Below are 16,646 nucleotides of genomic sequence, written 5' to 3' on the forward strand. Positions count from 1 at the left end.
TACCTAACTGTATACAACAGAAAACTGGAAAAATTTGAATGAATGGCAAACTAAATTATTTCACCTAAGTTGTGGGATCTGTTCATGGGAATGAATTTTTATCAAAATATGCTGTTCTCTAGCTATATCTCCTCCTCTTCCACTCGCCATTTTTCACACTTTCATTTTGTGTATTTTGCACCTCTAAGAGAGCTATATACTTTACTTTATTTAACCAACCATAAACAGCCCATCATATCGCCACAAAGGCAATTTACTATCACTTTACCCAAAGAGGTGGCTGTGTTAGAATTCATTTTTGTGGATCCTAGCTGGGAACTATGTTTCATGCTTGTATGTGTTCAGGTAGCGCCATCTTCTTACTGAATTTTCCTAAGACAAAACTGACAATTAATAAATATTCTAATGTACGCAATTTAAATGTTATAAAGTTTGTTACTCACTGTGGAAAGATTTCTTTTTTTTTAAAGATGGCACAGCTTACATTGCACCTCAGTCGAGCACCACTGTGCCGCTTGTGGGAGAGCTATAGCAGATTTGCAGGTTTATTGTGTGGCTGAACGGTCTATCACTCCAAAGCGGAATTGAGCAATACGCATTAAGATGTGTAATTGACACATAATTTAATTTTATTCAAAGTTTTGTTGAGGAGTGAAAATATTCTTTCAAATTTTAGGTAACTTTTTTAACAGTTATTTTTCTGTTTCCCATTAGGAAAATTACCTCTCTTTTTATAAAACTGCTTCATGAAAATTTGGAGAGGAGTGAAATTACTCTTCAAAATTATTTTTTTGGATAACACTTTGCTCCAAAGTAAGTTTCTCACTGTCCTCTTTAGAGCAAATTTATAGGCTAAAAAAATTAAAACAATACGGTGATCGTAAGCCCCGGGTTGATAGATTAACAACACACAGTGCCACACAATATTACTGCCAAACCACCTCCAAAATAAGGAGAAATAAGCTTCTTTCAAATATGTCTTCCTATCATGATCTTGGCCTCAATTCACAATCCTTTCTCAATACAATCAGAACATGTAGAGGCATTATTTTTAATGCTACTACGACATAAAGCACATACCAGAAACCGACCAACATTAACTCTCATATGAAAGAGCAAAATGAACAAAACAACAAAGTACCAGCGTGTCTTAACCCTTTTTTGCTAAAGGTGCCAATATACAGGGCGAATCCGACTTATTCTACCAAACAAAAGAGTGTAATAGATGAGCTCAAGTGGATTATGAAACCCTGTCCTATCTCGAAGCATTTTGAGTTATGGTGGATAATCAATTATGGAAAAAAATGCATCAAGTCTGGAAAAACCCGGATTTGTGGAGTTTCCAAGAGATTTACACACAAACTAAGCACATATTCTGAAAGTTCAGAAAAAATGCTATGAGGTCACACAAATTTCATTGAAATATCTGGATCTTGCCATTAAGGCGAGCTGCAGGTGCTGAAAGATTGGCAAAGTTCAAAATCAAATTGTTGCCAAATTTTTAATCACTAATTCCGCAAACACCCTTTATAGCATTTTTTCTGCTCTTTCAAAATATGTGCTTAGTTTACGTAAAAGTCTTTTGAAACTTTACAAATTTTGGTTTTTTTTCAGACTTGACATATGTTTTTTGTCCATAACCAGGGTTGGTGGGATGGTTCATGGTCCACTTGGGCTCGTCTATCACCCTCTTTTGTTTGGCAGAATAGGTAGGATTCACCCTGTATACCTGCTGCTTATCCTGTTTCAGCGTGAGAGGGAAAGGGTTAAACACTATATAAGCATATATAATTTTGAATCACTTCCTACTTTATACAAGTATGTTTCACATAAATTTCTTGAATGCAGTAGAATCTTGTTTTACAGTGATGATATACTCTGGGATTGGTACATATCCCAGTAAACCACCATGTCTTCTGTGATATTAAATTAAGAAAATCCATTTTCATGCTCCCTCATATATCATGGTTAGGGTGTAGCATGAGGTAAATCACGTGCTTTGACAAAAAATGAAGAAAAAAATTTATGCAACATTGCTTTCATTTTCATGTTAAACAGATTATGCATTATGCAAAGAATAAAAAACACTATAATGCACATTCATCTGGTTGTGATTAAGTAACTTGTCCACATTAAGCAAATTTCTGCTTTATTCATAGTAGAAATTAAGTGAATCAATTTGTCATCATGTGTACATAAAAAAGATTTTATCTTGAGTATAATATTGAAAAGTGTTAAGGAGATTAATAATAGTGAGAAAGCTCATCCCACTTTAGAAACCTGCATTTCTAATTCTGTAAAAAAACATTGATGAAATGAGAAAGAGGTAAGTAATATTAGTTTTTTCCCTGACATACTTGAAATTAAATTTTATTTAATAATTTTAATTTATTTATTGTTTTTCTTATGGCTCTTTTGACAATCATTAAAAAAAAATTGAGGTTCAATTACATTTCTGAGTGATCCTTTGTCAAAAAAAATTAAGTGTTAATTGTCAATTATGTGACAGATGAATGCAAATAAAGTGGTTAATGAAAGAATAACAAACACAGTGATGACTAGCTTGAACAACATACATAGGAAGAGCTATAAAATTTTCAGAACTTTGAGGAGTTCCTTCATGGTAGCAAAAGAAAATGGAAAATATTTTTTATACCAGCTGAGTGCCCATTAACAGAAAACAGGATTTCAATTTTCCGACAAAATGTTTGTTTCTTTTAAGTAAAAATTTTGTTACATCAAAAAATTGGTTAAATAAAAGTTTGTTATATATAGAGACTTGAGTGGTTCTTTCAATAATTCTTTCACGTCAATTTACTATTTGTATCATTATATCTGTGAATAGGATGGTCTAATAAATTTATTACAATAATTATTTGGGAACTTCACTTAGTTATTTCACATATCATTTTTAAGCAACAATATTATCTGAACATTTTTATCAAATAAAAAACAAGTAAATATAAAGAACAAAAATATAAAATATCCGGAAATAAAAAAAGTACCATGCTTCACTTTAACCCTATCGACGGCTCAGGGTCGAACACAAAACCTCTTCAAAAAAAGCTACTTATTTTCACAAAATCTTTTCAAAATGACCACAGGGTCACGTGATTCTAGAATGCTTTCCCCCCAGTATGTGACAATGGGTAATTGGCATGTATGATAAGCCGTCGAGAGGGGGCTGAACCGAAGTGACAGGCTGGTAACGCCCGGTGATTGACCCTTTCTTCCCAGAAATGTACTTTCTCCTTTCATTCTCCAAAGTTTTTCTATTTTCCGAACTAAATAAAAAACACATAAAGGTGGGATATACTCAAAATTTTGAATGAAATTATTGTAACGTGTTTATAGATGCTCAGCATTCTACGGTAAATAACTCTATCAATATAGATTAGCTTTAACAGGCAATAAAATTTACTTGCTTTCGCTTGTGAAATATTGATATGATTAACTTAGTAACGAAATGTCACAGCGTACTAAAAATAAATTACTAATCCATCCACTAGGTATTTGAAAATGTCCCAATATTTTCAAGTTGAACACTATAAATATTCTGAATCTCGAGAAGCATTCTATATATATGCCCCTTAATATTTTAATTGTATTTTTTAAATTTGCAAGTGTTGAAGTATGTTCTCGCGATTTTGAGGTTCACCTAAAATGTGAATTATTTTTGAAAATCGAAAAGCTTTTTCGTAAATAATGTGCGTTGATTAAATCAGTGTTATTGGAATTACTACTATTCGAGGCAAGGCATTGTAACAACTGATATTTGTCAGTTGATACAAATCTATTCGAGCAGAACTACAGCTACTTCCCAACCTTGGAACATCATTAAATAATTAATTTATCAAAACTTTCGGGTATAAAACTGCTTCTCAATGCTTTACTCACATTCTTTTTGAATATTCATTTCTTTTTTTCCATGATATCTTATGATCGTGGAATTAATTTCAAAAATGAGCGTAGGTTTAGTGAGATTGAATACGCATATTAGATATACAGTCATTTGCATCGGAATATAATAAAAGAATTCTCTCTGAAATATATAAATTTGGTGCATTAAATCATCTTACAAAAAAAAAAAAATACATGAAAACACACAGTGACATACTGAGAAAAAGTTTAAATACACAAATACTCGAAGTAGTAGTTTAGAGGGACATAGACTTGGTTGAAGGGGTGCAAAGGAGAGCTACGCGTGTCCTTATTGGCACACAGGGCTTGAGTTATGAAGAAAGACTTCATTTTTTGAATATGTTTACATTGGATGAACGCAGGTGTCGAGGAGATATGATCGAAGTGTTCAAAATTTTCAATGGGATGGATAGGATGGACCATGAACTTTTAGTACACCGCCAATCGACTGCTTTTACAAGGGGACACCAGTATCGATTGGTGAGGGACAATGCAAGGTTATGGTGTCGCAGGGAATTTTTCTCCAATAGGGTTGTTAATAAATGGAATAGCTTACCCCCGGAGGTAGTAAATTGTAACACAATTGACACGTTTAAAAAGAAATACGATAAACATGTTGGGGTAAATCGAGAAGCTATCCATTCTTAGAATAAGACAACCATAAGTATTCTTTATGGGCATTGTATAATATTTTATCATGTGTATATATTGTTTGTAATTTGTGTTAATTGCATTTTTAATTGGGTTGCTGTATTTTTGAAACATATGACAACCATATTTTTATGGGCATCTTTTTATCAGCCACCTCGTTGGGCATTTTGCCTGTTGTGGCGTTGTATTTGTATTTGTATTTGTAAGTAAATAAAGTCTCTGGAATTCAAAACGTGAAAGAAAGTTGTAACTAGAGCCCGGATGAAACATGCACTAAAAATGAAGTTGAATCTGCATTTTTAAAAATGTCGAATTATACCATGAAATAAAAATACCCGATCTTTTTCAAAAAATTAGAACACCCTAGAAATTTACGAGAGCAGTTCATAAAGAGCTCAAGTTGGAAAGCTCAAATTAAGGGTATGGTTGTAATTTACATTTTCATCTTTCCATCTATGTGACTTGCTGCAGCAATTAAGTAATAGCTTAGAAAGAGTCAAAATCATGATCTTTCTCCATACCATACGTCTTCAACTGGAATCAAAATGTAGAGAGCCTAACGTTCACACCTCCATCCAGAGATGCCTTCTAATCCATTGGCCTCTATTTTTTGTTTCCACTGAAGACTTCGGTTGAAGATGAAAAACGCAGATAGTATCAAGAATTCGCCAATGTGTATCAAACCTCATCGATATTTCGATGGTTTCGTGATATCTGATGATTGTACCTGATACTAATCTTATCAAGAGATTGCGGACTCGGGATAAAATAAATAAATTAATAAAAACTGATCAATTGCAAACCGCTATCGGGGAGCCGATAGCGAAGATGGGATTTATAGCTGAGGCCCGATTCGGGTCTGTGCCGGACACTCATAAATTGAATGTCTTGATGCATAAAATCCATGGCCAAGACCAAAGATGGCCACAGTACAAATACAATGTATTCGTACGATATCAGCACGCGTCCCCCCCCCCCCACACACAGTCCTAGCAAATACATGCGTAATTATGCGTTTTTCAGAAATTTCCCGTTTTTCTACCCGTATTGCGAACATTGAATGATTGTAGGTTTGCATACATAACGAAGAAAGACATGGAACACTTATTCGATCAAGTTGATGTAAATTTGCATGAAAAAAATTCATGTAATACAGTAATAGGTTTTAAGCCAAATGTTCTAATTTTCTCAAACAGCTTTCGGAGTGTTCCAATTTTTTGAAACAAAGAGGAAAAAATTAATTTGGTATTTTACGACGCATTTAATCTACTTTATGAAAATTTTTTGCCACCGATATGCTCAAGATATGAAAGCTCATATGATATGATCATGATAGAAAAGGAAACTCGTAAATTTCTGGGTGTTCTAATTTTTTTGGAAAGGATGTATATATGCGAAAAATTGAAACCATCGTCGAATAATCCCGAATTATGGCATCAAAAATGAAAAATGCATGCAAAATTGAAAAAAAAATTATATATGCATTTGAAAGAGATAAAAAATGAATTGGAATGTTCCAACAAATCAAAAAAAGAAGCAAAAACACTCATATTATAATGCCGAAATATGCATAAAATATAAAAATATGTGCCTTAAAAATGCGTTAATATGCCTGTCCTAAAGGCTCAGAATATGTGGGGGGGGGAGGGGTATTGAAAAATATACGTATAATTAAAATATATATATTTATTTATTTATATATGTATTTAAAGTGCGGAAATTTCCCTAAGAGAAAATACACCCAGGAAAAAAAAAGAAAAAATCGTCCATTTCGGAATTCAGAAATAAGTCAGAAATGAAAAATATGCTAAAAAAAGAAAACGCATTTATAGTGCAAAAATATGCATTTAAAAATTTCCAGAAACATGCCTCAAAATGAACAATAGTCAATGTAAAATACTTTATTTAAAAAAAAAAAATCATTGAGTTATCTGATTATATCGAGCGAAAAACTGAATGAGGGGAAGTCATTTTACTCGAGAATAGTTATGTAGTATATAGTAATAGTTTGGTATTTTTTATTTTTGTGAAAAATGGCATGGAATCCAAGGAAATGACTGAATTCGAATTTAAAAAATAGCAGATCACATGGGCGGAGATACGGGGAGGTGGCATGGGGTGCACTGCGCCCCCCCCCCCCCCAACGTCAAAAGTTAAGTCGACTAGTCTAATGTATATGTGTATAGATATCATCATCACCTTGCTCCCACAGCAATACTGACCGCGCCCCCCAGACTTCCAAGTTTATCCCCGCCTAAGGCAGATAATCTTATCACAAGAGAGATTTCTGCACATTTTCCAGGAAGTTTACATTCCTCAACTTTTTTTGGGGATCGCGAATCTTTACAAAGAAAACTATTAGTGACATCACAAAGGAGAAAAAACAGGACATTCCATCTTTGCATCAACCATTTTGTCAAAAAAAAAGGGGTTTGCCAACTTGGCTCGGCATTTATTTGATACAATACAAGTTCCTTTTCTGAGAAAAAGCGTTCGCTAGTTCTCTCCCTCTTTCATTTTGGATTTATTTTTGTTGCACCATGGTCATTTTGTGCACACTTATCTGTTGTACCTACTGTGTGTACTAGAAGAATAGCCAGTTTTAAGAAGTCCGATAAAACAGCTGTTGTATTGGCACACAATAGACAATTGAAAGTACAACAGAGATGAGATTTTTTTAAACTCAAGCACCTGCTATTTTGCTGTATTTACGAGTCTGAATTTACTGGTTCGCAAGTAAAATGGCATGCACCCTGTATAAGAATATCTTAATACTAGGGGGGCTCTGCCCCCTAGTATTAAGATATAGCAGAGTATATTAAGATATAGCAGAGCGGCAAGGGGGGGGGGGCAGAGCCCCCCCCCCTTCCCTTCCCAACATATCTTGTTTATGTCGTCCCACTTCTTCAGCGTGCTATGGAAAGGGACACGTGAAAGCATCAGCTTACTGAATTTTAAGATAAAAAAGCAACAAAAAACAAATATGATTCATCAAGTAACCCAGAAAAACTTCTCCACGAGGGTCCCCAGACTAAAATTCGCTGAATTTTAGTGAGGGACCCAGACTGGATTCATCTCGGGCTTCCGCTGTTGCAAAATTCCACGGAAAATAATTATATTCATCCATGGCCCCCAAAATTAATCCTGTCAATTTCCACATAGGGCCCCCGACCTGGAAGCTTGTCGGTCATCCCCCGCTGCGAGTGCTATGAAATATTTTCATTTGTACTCATTTTACCAACGAATAAAACCCATCGCTCCCAACAAAATACGTTTACAAAATACATTTATATCAAGCTTCAGCTGTTGCAAGTTCCACAATGTTAAACAAAAGACAACAATGAGATTCATCCAGGGCCCCCAAAATGAAACCTATCAATTTCCACATCGGCCCCCGACAGGCTCGTCATTGGGGGGCTATATATATACATATATTCAGTACATGTCCTTTGCCCCCCCGCCCCGGAAAAAGTTGAAATGACGGCCCTGGTCACCGACCTCGAAGCTTTTCCGACGTCCACAGCTGCGAGTGCCACGACAAATTTTCATTTGTATTAATTTTACCAACGAATAAAACCCATCGCCCCCAACAAAATACGTCGGACCCAGAAGAGAATAAGATTCATCCTGGGCCCCCAAAATGAAACGGGGTCCCCGACTCGGAAGCTTATCGGGTATACCCCTGTGAGGGTCATGGAAAATATTCATTTGTATTCATTTTACCAACGAATAAAATCCAGCGCCCCACGCAATCACTCCGGACCGAATTCCGGACTGGAAATATCTTCAGCTTCCGCTATCGGAAATTTTTCAGTTTTAAAGCAGCAAGAAAACAATGAGGTCCATCAAGGGCCTCTGGAAATTAAACCTTTTAACTTCCCCATGAAGGTACATGTGCAATGTACCAAGGTACCAAGACCCCGTATGTTGGGAGCACCGGTGATTTATGTATATTATACAATGTCGGAATGACCCCCACAAGGGCAGGGCTGACAGGGGCTGGAACGATTCTTATCACTTTTTGATTTTTCACACTATAAATTAACCACAGAGGGGCCCGTGAAAAAGCTGGTTTGGGGCCCGCTATCTCTCCCATCCTAGGGGTCCCTACTGTAGGAAGTGGGAGCCTCTCGGTACATACACATAAATTAGTCCCGATGGGGGGCATGCAAGAGTTGGTCCCAATATGCAAGAGGTAAATGAAAACTTGAACCAAATTGTAACCGACTTCCGTAACCCAAAAACGTAACAGATTTTCGTTACATAAAATCATCACTAATTTCTGTTGCTTAGAAACAGGCCCTTTTCGAGTTTGGGATTTTATATTATAGAGTAGATAATAATAATTCAAAGCAAAAAATATCGAAAACCCTTTAGAACGTTGTTCAACGGACGGCTTTTGAAACGACGCAACGTACCAACGAGAACGACGGGGGGCAAAGCATATGCACTCAATGTGTGTGTGTGTGTGTGTATATATATATATACCATTTTTAGTGTATTTTCAAAAGCCGGGAGGGGCAACGCCTCCCCCCTCCCCCCCCCCAAATGACGGTCCTGCTCAAGAGGTTAACGAAGCCACGCTGGAGATTTTTTTTCCATGAGATGCTTCAATAATTTGGTGACAATTTCAGTAGAACATTAAATTGTCCAAGAATCATATTACATAAAACAAATGATATATAGAACATTCGTTAAAAAATATACACGAACATACCCTAACCCAGCGGTTCTTAAATTTTTTTTCACTCACGGAGCCCCTTGGGCCTTTCATTTTAATTGATTTATCATATTTTGTTTATTCATTTCATTTTCCTCGACCGGTCGCAGAGCCCTGGAAAATGCATACGGAGCACCAGTTGAGAACCGCTGCCCTAACCAAGCTACTAACGAGTGAATTAGCACAAATATAATTAGTAATAACTGGAGGAAGAACTAATAATTTGTTCTCTTAGCACAAGCTGTAGTTTTCTGCGTGGATGATGAATGAATTATTGGATTCGGAATAAACCTCAGAACAGTGGTTAAATTTCATAGGTTTGAATATATATTCATAGATACGAATAATAAATATTTTTGCCAAATCAATTAACAATCTCTAATTTACAGGTGAAAACTTTCCTTTTCTTACTTTCTTTTTTTCAACTATAACGTGGGTATTTGCGCCCTTTTCAAACCAAGTAATCCTTCTTTTCTCAATAAGCTATTCTTCTTTTCAAACATTGATAAGTTTGGGGAGGAGAGGACTGCATTGTTGCAGGAAGGGGCAGTTTGACGACACTGTGTACCTGTCACTAACCGTACAATGAGATGGGGGAAGGAACTGGTTCCTGGCGAACGCATTTATGAGTTCGAGCCGAAATGACGGTAGTTGTCTTCGGACTCATATATGAGTTCAGGCCGAAATGACGGTAGTTGTCTTCGAACTCATATATGAGTCTTCACCGTTTAGAAGGTTAAGAGAAAACACATACACACCAAGAATATTTATTTTTTGCTGCTAATATATAACCAAAACAGGTAAAAAATTTAATATTGAAGTAATCATTAAATTAAATAGTTGGGCATCATTTAAAGTATATTTGACTATTGGTACATTATATAGTTGGGCATTAATTCTAGAATGTCATTCACCACAGCCTTATTCCACTAGTATAGTATGTATTGACAAACATTTTCAAACTATATATAGTCATTTATTGAAAAAATCTTAGGTTTTCTGGCCTATAGATTACACCAATTCTGAACTTAAATTTTTAAGGTTTTAATGTTCTGCTTTAACTGAGATTTTGTTGCAACAATGTTATGGCATGTGCAACACATTGAAATATCAATTCCAAACCATATTTTATCTTAAACAAAATAAAACTTTTTTTCCAATTGTGAAACTGCTCAATGCCAAAGCTAGGGCACATGAGATAACTTGGTTGTGTAATACCTGAAATTTAAGACTACAATGATTTTGTTATATCCTGCACAACAGGGTTTTACTTTTGAATCAAAGAAATATATTGAAGAAATTAATTTCTTTTACACATTTTTAAGAGAAGGAAAGTAAAACTTTTCCTTTTCTTATTACTATTTAAAAAGAGGAAATGATTTCAACAATCAGGAAGAAAAGATACCAAGACTCATAAGATGCATTGGCATTATTAAACTCAACAGCATTTGGCTCGAACAGGGTTGGGAAATGGAATAGCTTATCCCCGGGGGTAGTAAATTCTAACACAATTGACGAGTTTAAAAAGAAATATGATAAACATGTTGAGGTAAATCGGGAAGCTATCCATATATACTTAGAGAATAAGACAACCATAAATATATTTTATGGACATTCAGGGGTGGGAAGTGACTAAGTCCATTTTGGAGCAGCAAAATTCAGGATTTGGAGCAGTTTTGGAGCAGCAAATTCAGGATTTGGAGCAGTTTTGGAGCAGCAAATATGGGATTTGGAGCAGTTTTGGAGCAGCAAAATATGGGATTCGGAGCAGATATTTATAAATTGGAACAGTGAAATTAACAAGAATATTTTCGTTAACCCTCAACCCTTTTCAAAATAAAACTGCACTGTATTTTGTTATCAAACATCTTTTTGTCAGCTTGATTTTTGTTTTTTGCGTTTTAGGTTTTTGACACCTTGTTTGAAAGAGCGGCTATCATAAAATTTTTTGCACCCATCTATTTAAGATGATTTTTGCTTACTGAGGGCACTATTTGCTGCCTTGAACAGCAGCACTTCAAATGAGCTAAAAAATTTTTTATAAGTTTTTAATTTTTTTATACTTGGAAAGAAATTGTTGCAAAATGGGAGAAAATTTCAGCACTCATTATCTGGCGAGATTGGCGATCTGACACTCGCTATTTGGCGAGATTGACGATTTAACGCTCGTTATTTGGCGATATTGACGATTTAACGCTCGTTATTCGGCAACATTAGCGATTTAACGCTCGTTATTCTGCAAAGTTTCTAAACTAACATTCATAATTCGGCGGACATGCGCTTTTTACTCCCGGAATGAAATTTTTTTTCACGAAACATCGGGATTTAACACAATGACAATCAACTACAGTAATTTCTGCTGCTTCTAGTGACGACTTTTTTTTTTCTAAACGGAAACAGTCGAATTTGCACTTTCAAGCTGAAAGGCATTGCAAACCATCTTCAGTTCCACGATCACGGACAATATCTGGATTTCGCGATGGAAAGCCCAATCAGGGGCCCATATAAGTATAGTGGAATAAAACACGCTCTTCTCTCGCGTAAAGAAACGTTTCGTGGCTAGCAGGAACAAAAATTTTTTGGCGTCCTTTCCGAAATTCTGGGCATACTGAAGCAAAATTCGCTATTTGGCGCAGAAAAATGTGAAAATACGCTATTGGAGCAGGATGGCACAAGATATTAGTTTTGGCGCAGTGCAGCACAATTGGCGCAGAGTTCCCACCCCTGACATTGTATAATGTTTTATCATATATATACGAGGTGATTATAAAAAAACTATCCCGACATATGGGCCCCTAACTATCATACCATTCACAGAAACTGAATGAAATTTTGGCATAAGGTATTTTGAGGTATGCGCTCAAGAATGATATGGAAAACAACAGTGTCACTCTAACAGTTACAGTTACAGTGAGAAAATTTCAAAAATATCAAATTGCAACACCAAGTTTTTTGTATTGGAATGCGATCTCCATACTGAAAAACACTAAATAGCATTGGAATGGCACCTGTAGCATGAAAATCCCCGGAGCTAGGCAAGGAAAAAGTAAAAAGGACTTTGCCGTGCACCAGAGCATTAATGTTCGTTTCATTCGTCACACCGTTTCTTCGGCTGAGATCCCAGCCTGATTAGTCCTCCACAAGGTCATGTGGAAAATGTGTGAAACACAATAAAATGCTTTATTTTATGCTGCTTCTCTGTCCTTATTGTTTGTCCTCACTTTTAGCCTATCTACCGCCGGTGATTTTCATGCTACAGTTGCTGTTCGAACGCTATTTAGGGTTTTTCACAATGGAGATCACATCCCAATACAAAAAACTTGGTGTTGCCATTTGATATTTTCGAAATTTTCTCACTGTAACCGTAACTGTTAGAGTGACACTATTGTTTTCCATATCATACTTGAGCGCATACATCAAAATACCTTATGCCAAAATTTCATTCAGTTTCTGTGAATGGTATGATAGTTAGGGGCCCATATGTCGGGATAGTTTTTTTGTAATCACCCTGTATATATATATATATATATTGCTTATAATTTTTTTGATTGCATTTTTAATTGGGTTGCTGTATTTTAGTAATATATGGCATCCATACTTGTTATGGGCATCTTTTTCTCAGCCACCTCGTTGGGCATTTTGCCTGTTGTGGCCTTGTATTTGTAAGTATATTGTATAATTAAAAAACAAGTGAATAATTCTGGCAGACAAATTAAACTTTCAAAATTTGTAATAAAATTATGAGCAAAATTTTTGAAACCTCCAGCATTTGTACAGATCCTTGCACATGATAAATTCCTTAAATAACATTTTTTTCATTTACTGAGAATTTATTTGTTTTTTTTAAAATCATATTTTTATAGATTGCCAAGAACATTTTTTGAAAAAACATAAAATCAGCTTTTGATTTCATTCCTTGCATTTTTAGATCAAAAGCCATGCAACTGTGACCCCCCCCCCCCCGTTTATTTCATCTAAATAATGAAAGGACTGAAAATTTGAAAATAAAAAGCTTAGTCTAAATGACTGGCACTCCATAGCTTCAGAATCATTTTTATTACTGATAACCAAACAGGGCCACTTTATTGCTCAATGAAGTATTAGTCAAACTCAGCTATAACAAACTTTGAGAGACTTTCATTTGGTGTTTGCAATATCTACTTTAATGAAAAAAAACATGGATCATATAGCACAAAATCATAAAAAATACTAGTATAGTCACATGCGCTACAAAAGGCATCAATATAATAAACATAATATTTTAAAAAATTACAGTATTATGAGGTGAGAGATTACAATTATATAACTAAGCCATTTAGTTCTATTTCAATTGCAACCAATGATGATGCATTCCTACACTACATAAAAGCTGTAACCTTAAGAGGAGATTTTCAAACTTCAGGGTTGACCCTACCTCTCTTCCCAAAATGCTAAAACACTAGATGCTGTGCGTGCAGTTGTAAATAAATTAGTTGTTAGTAGTTTATCAGGTTATACTCACTAGTTTGATCCTTGCATCTACAGAATTTGTTTGGAAGACAAAGCAAAAGGACATTGGACATAAAGAATATGTTGCAGAGTTGTCAACCTTTTTTGACTTGCGCAGTATAGTACATAATTTCTGTGGCAGAGTCCTGCAGGCCTCTCTTTTTAATTTATTTATCATATTTACTGATTTATTTTATTTTCCTCCAGCAGCCAGGGAGACACTGAGAAGTGCTACGTTTGAGAACTGCTGCAGTAACATAAAGGTGAAAAACACCATATATACTTGTGTATATATAAGCGCTGAGTACTTTTTTTGAAAAATTTGTTCTTCAATTTAGGTGGTCGGCATATATACACGAGTGAGCTTTTGAGGAAAAAAATACTGAACCCCCTCTTCATTAAATCATATAGAAGCATGAACTCTACACGGCTAGCTTGAAGATCTGCAACATAATTGGACTACTTTAATGGTGTTACCAATCAATAGAGTGATTTTTGTAGCTATGCTGAAACCCACAGAACCAATGATGTTAAAGCCAAAGCAAAAAAAAAAAATCAAAAATGTCATTGGTTTTGATATCCAGCGGAATTACGAATTATAATGGATACAGATTTTACAGTCTTTAGATGTAAACATCAACAAGCCCTTTACAGATTAAAGGAATTTATGGGCCGAATGAATGGGCTCCGAAGATAAAGAAACAACAAAAAGCCTTAAGAAACCTGATATTGGCCTAGTGTGACAGCGAATTCACATGATGTGGAATTCTGTTTTCACTGAAATTATCTTCCAATCCTTTAAAAAGTGAAGCAATGTTATATCAGTGATGCGATGTACAGAAATGAAGATGACATCCTCTTTGATGGCGATAATAGTACAGTTGAAGATAAAAAAAAACGATGCCACACTGTATTGGCTTTTGATGTAGAGCTCCGAAAATCAGAAGAAATGGATAAGAAAGTTTGAATCATTTCTCATTTTACTTTTATTATACAGAAAATATACAAATTCCTTTCCCTCTAAAATGCGCTGATTTTTGGGGGACGGGTTTTCAATTTATTGCAGTTTTGGTGGTCCTGAAGTGAAGGGGTTGGTTTATGCATGAGTATATACAGTATATTTCATACATGTTTTTATGCCAAAATACTAAAGATTTGAGGTGAGAAAAACATTAGTTAAGTTTTTAAATCAGGTTTTCATATATTTTGGGGATTGATATAGCTAAAGAAAATAGCAATGCATGCATGGAAAATCTGAAGGAACTAACAATGATGTTCCTACAGGTTTTATATAATCAGGTTTTACTTACTTACTAATCAAAACAGGGACCCAGTCCATATTTCGAAAATGAGGTTTTACTGTATAAGGGTTAACCTGTATTTACTGTATGAGGTTTTTACTACCTTGATTAAATATAATGTCAAATGTTTTGTAATCTTAATAAACAAAGTTAAACAAAATAAATTAAATTGAAAGTTCTCTGCTTGATCATGTATTTGTTTACAAAAATGTACATCTTATAGTTATAGCTTTAAAGTAAAAAACGAAAGTTAAGATAGCATTCAAGACAGAATAACAAAAAAATGTGGAAAAAAATTGGGGAAAAAAAAAGTTGAACATAACAAAAAATGCCAAAAAAAAAAGGTCATGCAGTCACAAGCAACTGAAAAAAGAAATTCATGCTCTTGGCATGGTGGAAATAAGTACAATGGTGGGGGAAAAAAATCTAACAATCTTGCATGTTGTTATTTGACAAACATACCTTGGAATTCATCGTCCCATTCTATGAGTTGGAAAAAATAGTTCCAAAGGAAGATGGGAACAAGAAGAGCAGAATTACTAATCTCAAAAAAATTAACTCACTATCATTATTGTTATATGAACATTTCACATATTTCATACAGTATTTAAATTCAAAGAAAATGCCAGAAAATTTCATGTACATGAAATATATAATGCAAGAACTAGCACATGCATTAAATTTTTTTTATATCATTTTAGATATCATTTCACTTGAATATATTTAGTCAGCTCTTAATGAAATTGTATGTTTAACATAAGTAATTACTTATTGTTAACATATTGTGTATTGTAACATTATGTTATACATTATAGAGGTATTATTTTATCAGTGATTGTTTTTTTTTATAAATTTCAAAACTAAAAGTAATTTCGAAAAATGAAATCATATATCAAATTATAATGAGCATTTAAGTTTTACACACAATAGTAAATAGTATATACATAAGCTGAACAGAAATCATGAATGTATGACTGTAACCATGAGCGATGCAGTAAAATTCTTCCATCTGACTTTCGAGAGGGAGCAAAAGAAGAAATAGATGTAAAATATAAGTAGTTAGTTATAAGAGTAATATATTTTTGTTTACCTATCAATATTTCAACAAAATTGATTGATATTAATTATAATGCATTTTTAAAATTTACTCATATTAATAATTTGATTTAATACAGAAGTGAAATAAATTGTTGAGTTCATCGAGTTGATGTGAAATTTACAGAAAAAGCTGCTCGTCAGAACCACAGCATAATTAATTTAAGTCAAACAACTGATTTTTATATTAAGAGATGGCATGTTTTCGGCCTGAAATATACTGAGAAATTGAATTTTCTAGATGTTATGCCGAAACTAATATTTGGAAAGAAAAGTGATTTGCCTCCTCCAGGAATCAAACCTTGCTCCCCTGGCATACCAGGCAAGTGCGCTAACCAATACACTAGAGACACATGTTTCAATTCCTTATAACATGCATTAGTAGCATGAAGCGCTGAGTGAAGACATAGCAGCCTCCCCTTAACTACAGCAATTTTCCCCCAACTGGCATTTTTAAAGTTAAAACGCCA

General features: G+C 34.6%; 1 protein-coding gene across 10 annotated transcripts in view; it reads right to left on the reverse strand.

The window, feature by feature from the left end:
• The window catches only part of LOC149065495 (cytoplasmic dynein 1 intermediate chain 1-like), a 123,672-nt gene that overhangs the window by 19,302 nt on the left and 87,724 nt on the right, over positions 1–16,646 (reverse strand). For 4 of the 10 annotated variants that reach the window (XM_089253671.1, XM_089253670.1, XM_089253666.1 and 1 more), the window contains one exon: positions 15,544–15,564. The exons of the other annotated variants lie outside the window; for them this stretch is intronic. In XM_089253671.1, coding sequence (XP_089109797.1) covers positions 15,544–15,564 — 21 coding nt within the window. The remainder of the gene's footprint in view (positions 1–15,543; positions 15,565–16,646) is intronic. 10 annotated transcript variants of the gene reach the window in all.

Source organism: Pholcus phalangioides, unplaced genomic scaffold (genome assembly GCF_987345545.1).
Source record: "Pholcus phalangioides strain wild (caught in Gottingen) unplaced genomic scaffold, Ppha-v1.0 ptg000039l_1, whole genome shotgun sequence".
NCBI classification, from domain to species: Eukaryota; Metazoa; Arthropoda; class Arachnida; order Araneae; family Pholcidae; genus Pholcus; species Pholcus phalangioides.